Source organism: Ischnura elegans, chromosome 7 (genome assembly GCF_921293095.1).
Source record: "Ischnura elegans chromosome 7, ioIscEleg1.1, whole genome shotgun sequence".
NCBI classification, from domain to species: domain Eukaryota; kingdom Metazoa; phylum Arthropoda; class Insecta; order Odonata; family Coenagrionidae; genus Ischnura; species Ischnura elegans.
The window spans coordinates 78,687,597-78,696,086 of record NC_060252.1 but is presented as its reverse complement, the minus strand read 5'-3'; the positions used below and the strand labels follow the sequence as shown (position 1 = coordinate 78,696,086).

The following is an 8,490-nucleotide window of genomic DNA, read 5'->3' as shown; positions in this document are numbered from 1 at the left end:
TTCTTGGAGATCAATAGTTACACGATATTCTATGGTATTCATGTTTTTCTCAGCGATTCGTGCTTCTTTCTTCTATTGGAGGAACTGTTTTCGTGGACTTCGTTTTCGATAGTTAATTTTCGTTGTTAATATTTTACTTAGGCGCTGATTTCAAAGTATTTTTTCGTTTACTGTGTTTCCAGTATTCTGAAACAGAAAGCCTTGTGTCATTCTGAGCTGCTCATTGACTCTTTAACAGTGATCTATATGTTTTGCTTGAATGGTTGATATGAACCAAGGTAAAATCACATTTCCATTTGCTTTACCTGGATCGCTAAAGTAAAAAGGAGAAAATAGGCAGCAAAGAGCTTGGCGAATTTGGTAAACACGGATGAATGAACCCAAGGAGTTAATTTAAATTGTATTTTTAACTTTAATTAAAATATATTTTAGGAAGATGATGTTTATTTCCCGTCAGTGGCGCATATAGAATGTATAATTTTCTGCGGAGGGGCAAGAAAAAACGAAAGGTCGGGTTAAGTGATGCCAAATAAGCAAACCCCAGGATATAATTAATACATTTAAGAGGCGGGCGCTGAAAACGTTTAACTAAATGTTTCCTCATTTCGGGGGGGGGGGGGTTAGCAATCTGCCCCCCCCCCCCCCCCCCCCCCCGAATATCACGCTCCTGCCTCCGGTGCTAAGTATATAAAGTCTCATCTGTTTAGACATGCGCCTTTGCAGTTATTTCGGCTCTATCCGATGATATCCTCATATAGCCTCGATTTGGTGAACCCCCTTCTCCATACCCTCGCAATCATTTTCATAAATCTTATTTCCTAACCGCTTCAATAATAATAGCTCTTTTTTGTTGGTCCTACCCCCTCGGTAATGGTTCTTCATAAATCACGCTTTTAGTTCACACCCACGTCTATTTCGTAAATATCATCGCAGCGATGGCTGCTTGGATTGAGAGGCATGCCGCGTACGCAGTACGAGTATAGAAATGATGGTAAATGGCAATTTTTCGAAAAAAAAAACGGATCAAATTATCAGTCCGCAGTCGTGCCGCCTTGTTCCACGTGTTCGGTTCGGTGAAAGCTCCAAGTGACCTCCAACTGTTCCCCCAACCTCAAGGTCACATAAACTCGACTTCGCTGCGGACTGATAATATTTCTTACCATCATCGGCATGGCCGTACCATGTACTCGGTAGTGTTAGTGGAGGTGTAGTATAAATGGTGTATGCAGTCCCTTTTTATATGATTTTTCTGCGTTCCACATTCTAGACTATTATTTTGCACGCATCAGAGACATTTTAGGTCCCCAAGTTATGTGCTTGGTAAAATACGTGGAGGACATTCAGCTTCCAACTATGCTTTATAGCAATCTGAAAATGATTAATTTCCGTTTCATGGCTTTCTTAGCTGATATTATCTTTTGCATTTCCCAGCAGAAGTCAAAATTTATGCATTGCGAATCCTAAGCTCAGTGGTACTATAAGGCTGTACATGAAAGCTCAATAAGCCAAATCTTCGTATTTTTCGTGATAAAATTATAATGGTGAATAGCCATGTCGATGCGGTATTTCAGAATTGTCAGAAGCTCAATAAGCCAAATCTTCGTATTTTTCGTGATAAAATTATAATGGTGAATAGCCATGTCGATGCGGTATTTCAGAATTGTATTGATTGGAAACTTCTCATATTCCGATATTGGACTCTTTCCATAGTCGACAGTTAGTTTTTGATTAAATTACTCCAGTATATCTTCTAATTTAAGAGGACTAAAATTTGATCAGTAGCATTCCCCAGTGGCGTAACTAGGAATGTGCTTTGTGGGGCAGGGGCGCAGCTAGGAATTAAGGCTGGGGGGTGTTCAAGGTGCTACTAATACCGGGGTGTGTGGGGGTATAGTACACCCACCAGGATATGCGGTAGGTACGAGATTAATAAATTGCGTAATTTTAAAGATAAATGGTTCAAAATGGTGAGTTTTACGGCTTTTTGAGGGATATTTTAATCGTCCTTATATTATTCTAATAATAATATCAATCCAATTAAGTAAAATAGATTAATTTTAAAATTTCTCTGAGCTCTGGGGGGGTTTTATCCCACAAAATCCGCGCCACTGTTTGTGGGGGATGGGGTGGCATCAAGGGGCGACCCCCCCGGGCAAGGGGAGGTCCGGGAAAGTTTTTGAAAAAAGTCATGCTTGGAAATACATTTTACTTAATTTTGGCGCTTAAAATGTAACTTTAAGCAGATGTAGTTATTACATATCAAAACTCCACGATAGTTTAAAAAAATTATTTCTCTAAGGCTTTGGGGGGGGGGGGGGGGGATTTATCCCCTCATCCCCCCAAAAGTTACGCCACAGGCATTCCCAGTTTTTTACTCTTGCTTTGCTGTAATGATTCGATTTTTGTAAATAATAATTTTTTTAATACGTACTCAATTAAATTTTTCTTCGTAGTAGAGTACAGTACCTATTTTAATTTAAAACACTTCCTTTGATTGAATGTAATCTATCTTCCAAATGATTATTCATGTATTGTTTTTTCGTATGGTATGTTGGACACCTGGGTTCTCTTGAACTCGGCACGTAATTGTTTCCGTCAATCAAATCTTCCGGAAAGGCCAGGAAAGGCTTTCGGTATTGAACAACAGAGGGCAGTGAAGAAAAAAGAACTTCAATTCTGCACACGCCGAATTTTACATGGGCACTTAGTCCGTGGCGTTAATTTCCACGAAGCTAGAAAACCAAGATAGTTTATTTTTTATTAAATCACTTGAAATTAAATAAAAACCGGCCAAAATTTCAACAATGTCTAGGTACAATTACGCTCATGCACAAAATTAAAAAAATATATTTATCCAGTGACATCTGCATTTTCGGAAAGTAAACACAAGTTCGCTCAAATACAGTTTGGATTGGAATAAGCTTTTCACGCATATTACGAGTACGAATTCGACTGAAAAATGCGGTATTTGTGGTGCTCGTCACTGCTTGTGTGCCTGACGGACAAAATGTGAACTTAGTTCCATATTCTGGAAAGAACGTCAGATCAACTTCCTCGTCTACCCTTGCGACCCATTGATAAATTTTTATTAGATGATCTCTGGAGGTCATTTTTTGTAATTAGTTCAGCCAGCGGTGCGGCGTCTGCATTCTTCGGCAATTTCTCTCGTTGTGGAATCGATGTAATGTTTTATGTGTTTACGAGACATACCCTCAGCTTGTGCTTCAGTTTTTTTTCCCGTCGGACAAGTTTTAAAATCAGTGGTTCGCGTCTAGGCGTCCCGGGATTTCGGCATTCTTGTGTTCAAAATAGTTCTCTTTTGGTGGCTCTCCTGTAACGAAACCAGCCAAACAAACTGGTTGTGCCCCGCCCCCAAATAGGTTGAGCGTTTGTTGGTTTGTTCTCGTCGTGGTCTTATGGCATGTATGGTGGACGTGCCCGTTACATGCATGAACTGTGACACTCGCCGACTCCTCCCTTCTCGAGCTAGATTGACGTAATGATCAGAAGAATTCGTCAGCTAATAGCATGGGTCAATCTCTGAAGTGTTGACACTTAGCTTCTCAATGCTATAAATATTTATCTGTGGTCTGTGCTCCGTGGTATGTATGTCGGTCAAATGAACTCATATTTCATGGATCTTTTTTCGCATAAGGTTAATGAGATGTTATTTTTGCTATTTTAGGTGTTTTCTGTTCAGGGAGCTGTGTGTTTGACCCGTGTTCGAGATGTCAGATAACGCAATTGGCAATGGTGGTGTCTCTGAGGTGAAGGAGCCGACTACTCCTGACTCCGACTATGATGAGTCCTTAGCGTTTCCATATTTAGATGGTGTGAACGATGAAATTGTCCACTTGGATGATAAATTGGATTCAGATGAGCCAGGTAATTCATGTCACGATCTCAGTACTGGTATGCGGAAGCGTTGACCTGCAGCCAGTCAGTATTTTTGAGTCTCATATTCATTGCGATATTCTGCTTAAGCATGCAAGTTCATTCTTAGTCTTTTATAAATCGTATTTTTTTATGTTTTGCCGCCTTTCGAGGCAACTGATTTTTGACCTGGTGCATGCGACATGCATATGGTGCATTGCTCAGTACTGAGCACCAGTGAATCGCCGTCAATCATTTTATAAACTTTAATTCATTAAAATGTTGTACATGTACGGAATCGAAACCTCATGGCTATGTTTCCAGTTATTCTAATACAGCCTCCGCAAAGTAATTTTGATTTGTCATAGAAAGCTGGGCGATAATTTTACCTAACGTCCAGTTCACGATGATACATAGGCTAAATACATACCTTCATTAGTAATCATATGGATTGCTACTGTTATAATATACTTTTCAGTTACCACAAGGATGGAATGCATCTCTTGTACTGCTTTCATTCCACTTATGTGAAACGTGGTTATTCTTGTGTCAGATGCAATGACTTCCTCCATTTAAGCCTCTTCTCTTCAAGTCTGCTGTGGGTTACCGACAAATAGGAAATTTGTCTCTGAAGTGTTTTACAAAACAAGAATATACTCGAGAATTATTATATCTCCCACTATGAGATATCTGGAAATGGGATGTCTAATTGAGACATTAAGCGAGGAACATCAATGTCTAGTTGTAGTAGCATCCAATTACAGGACTTCACAGTCCTGTAATTGGATGAAAACTTAGACCCCTGCCATATGAATACTTAATTACATCCTTGAATTTCCCTCTCAAAATTGCAACTCTCGACAAACTAGCTCCACCATCTTGAGAATGGCTCAAAATTGGCCATGGTCTTCCACAAGTAATCAAAGAAGGATAGTGGTGAAAACAGTGTGTGATGACCTCATGAAATCCTTTGAAATCGCCCTGACAGAAATTCCTCAATTTACTTTGATATCAATGTGAACAAGCATGCAGGTGACTGCTTCAATTCAAATCTCAGGAGTAGGGACGAAAAAAATGCTGACAAAAGAACCAATTACTTTAATGATTTATGAAATTATGCCTGTAGGAGACTACTTGTTTGCCTACCATATATTTGAAATAGTGATTACAAGTGCCTAGATTACTACACAAGTACAAGATTACTACACCTAACAAGTGCACTGCCATTAACAGTACTGCAATTACTGTCATGCATTAATTTACGAGCAGTGATAACCCCCATGATATTTTGTTTGATGTACTGACAACAGTCCATTTTCTTCATGAAGAAAGGAATGTTTTACACTCAGGGAAACAGTCCAAGGTAATGTCTCATTCATCTCAAAAGAGAGTTGGTATAAATTTCCCTGCAAAATGTCTGCATCCAGGACTTAGTGGGTTTAGGAGGTTTATGACACCTTTCTTTGTTTGCTGTCTTGGTTTCAGGTTGGTGGTAGGTGACCTGTTTTATGTCCAATTGAGATCCTGGCAAGTCATTGTATTGTCAGTGGAAATGCAGCAGTGTCAATTTTTGCTCTGTGCTTCATCATCATGTAGCTATTTCAGTCCTAGAGAGTGATGAATGACACCTAAGAGCGTGTCATGTCAGGTGATTTGCTGATGTACATAAACATGCCTTATCTGAATCATATACAGATGTAATTCTTTTGATTTTTTACTTGACTACTCAGAAAAGTCATTAGGGAGGAGATAGTTCACTGTAGGTGCACTTCCACTTGGGACATTCATAGTAAGGTGGTAATGGTGCAGCACTATGAATTCCTCAATTGTGCTACCACCTCCTAAAATTCTTAGAAGAACTTGCATATGTTATGCATAGTGCATTCTTGGCTTTTTCAAGTTTTTTTTTCTGCCTTTTTTTACTCCCCCTTTAGGTCAATAAACCAATGAGAACTCCTGCTAGAAAAACATTGTCGTAATTCATGCACGAATATAATAGGGTAGTTTGCCTCATCAAAGAAAACTAAAGGCATTGATTGCAATGCGTTACCCACCATCAGTGTATTCATAATATACAAATTATTTGGTTTTAGAAATACCGGTTTAGACGAATGGCAATGGTCAATTTTATCCTCATTTGAAAAAAGGCCAGATTGGCGCTGATGCGATGCCACTCCACGTGACGTCACAGGGACCTAGTTTGTATACGAGTTGATAGGAGTTTTACATCGTCTGAGATTACCAATGCATGCATAAGGCACAGAGCTCAGGGTAATATGTCTTAATAATCACCTATTAAAACTGGCTAAGGTCGGAAAGTTTTCTTCGTTTGATAAGGTATTAATAATCCTTATTTAAGCCAAGCGCTACCAGCTAGCAGGGTACTCTGCTACCTGCTAGCATCCTGCGTCGTATCAGCACTCAAAGCCTCACCCCAAGGTCACCTCAGTTGCGGCAGCGGGAGCCAGAACGACGTCACACGGAGTTTTCCCGGTATTCATACTTAGCCGTCGCATTTTCACGCGCTTGAAAATTTTCACTTTTCATTTAATTGCAAAAAATAGATATCGTCATTTAAAAATATAAAAGCGTGAAATACGTACTCCAGGAGTTATTATCTTTCGATTTACGCAATAAAATAATAAAAGGAAACCACCCTATTCAATTATTAGTTTCTATTTTTGCAGAAAGGAACAGATATTTAGTTTGCATAATGCCTGAATATACAATCGTATGAACAATGATGCCTAATACCTAGGTTCCAAGTACCTGTTTCCGGATTTCGAGGGTAAGGCCTGACTCATGCTTTGTTGGGTCCCAAAAAAAAGACCACCATAAAATGGGGAGAGCAAGGTGCCCTATATATACCGCAATAGGGTAGCTTTCTTCATCGAAGTAAACCAAAGGCATTGATTGCGATTTGTTATCCACCGTTAGTGTATTCATAGTATACAAATTGTTTGGCTTTAGAAAACCCAGTTTAGACGAATGTTAATGGTCAATTTTATCCTCATTTGAAAAAAGGCCAGATTGGTGCCCATGCGATGCCACTCCACGTGACGTCACAGGGACCTAGTTTGTATACGAGTAGATAGTAGTTTTACATCGTCTGAGATTACCAATTCATGCATAAGGCACAGAGCTCAGGGAAATATGTCTTAATAATCACCTATTAAAACTGGCTAAGGTCGGAAAGTTTTCTTCGTTTGATAAGGTATTAATAATCCTTATTTAAGCCAAGTTCTACCAGCCAGCAGGGTACTCTGCAACCTGCTAGCATCCTGCGTCGTATCAGCACTCAAAGCCTCGCCCCAAGGTCACCTCACTTGCTGCAGTGGAAACCAGAATGACGCCACATTCCCATCATTCATACATAGCCGTCGCGTTTTCGCGTGATTGAAAATTTTCACTTTTCATTTAATCGGGAAAAATAGATATTGTCATTTAAAAATCTAAAAGCGTGAAATATACACTCCAGGAGTAATAATCTTTTGATTTAGGCAATAAAATAAAAATAGGAAACCACCCTATTCGTTCGTTTGCATAGGAAAATCTCTGGCTGATATTTCTGGCATTTATCTCACTGGTCAAGAAACATACAGCAGTATATTTTTACAGTGTTAGTTGCAAAATGGTTAAATTCGATTATGTTACATTTCATTCTCTGTCACAACATGCCTTAACCCTTTTAGTGCTGCGGGCCAATGTATATCGGCTCTTAAGTAGTACATTATTTAATTTGCTATAACTTATTACATTGATATACGTATTTTATTTCATTAAATGTATAAGTATTCTATCAATATGAACCAGTTAAACCTCAATAATAAAAAAATGCATATGAATATGCAATAAAATAGCTTTGTATTGTTTTTTTTCCTAGTTGCTACATTTTATGAAAAATCATTTCTTGCCAGTACCCCAGGAAGAAGGATAGCACTAAGAGGGTTAGCCCTGTGGTGAAGGTGTTAGAACACTAGCTTCTTTAAAAAAGTTGAAAATTTTAAGGCGCATGTTGGAGCAATCAGACTACTTGGTCACCTAACATTTATTTAACACATTCAATGTGGGCCCGATTTTCATGACAGTCGTCAGAATCGGCCGATAAAATAAGAAAGAAAAATAGGGAGAGGTTTTCACGTCATAACTTCCGTTCAAATACTGCTATTTACAAACAGCGCACACGGGTCGAAAGAAGGAAGCTTGCTGAACGCCATGCACAGGATAGGAAGACTCAAAAGTGGATATATTAGTCATGTACAGAGGTGGAGAAAGGGCTCCCGACCTGCAGAGCACATCAATTGACATGCTCCGTATCTTGGCTTGGACGAGACCAAGTCAATTGACGTGCTCCGTGCTGAATGTGTTAAGTTCTTCATTGCCAGAGGGAAAAAACAAAGTTCCATATTTGTCCATTTTGCATAATACAAGGGTTGTACCAAAAGTAAGGTTCCCATATTTTTTACAAATACAAAACTATGTTTATTTATATTAATTTTCACATTGTTGAAAAGCTTATACTTTTGCCTATTTTTCAATGTAGTCTCCATTTTTTTCGACACACTTTTAAAGACAGTGGTCCAGCTTTTTTATCCCTAAGTTGAAGAAGTCTCCCAC

At 39.0% G+C, this 8,490-nt stretch overlaps 1 protein-coding gene across 1 annotated transcript in view; it reads left to right on the top strand.

Moving 5' to 3' along the window:
• Positions 1 to 2,882: 2,882 nt before the first annotated feature.
• The window catches only part of LOC124162050 (phospholipase D1), a 52,138-nt gene continuing 46,530 nt past the window's right edge, over positions 2,883 to 8,490 (top strand). The window contains exons 1-2 of the mRNA XM_046538389.1: positions 2,883 to 3,602; positions 3,686 to 3,885. Of these exons, the coding sequence (XP_046394345.1) occupies positions 3,729 to 3,885 (157 nt within the window). The 5' untranslated portion in view covers positions 2,883 to 3,602; positions 3,686 to 3,728. The remainder of the gene's footprint in view (positions 3,603 to 3,685; positions 3,886 to 8,490) is intronic.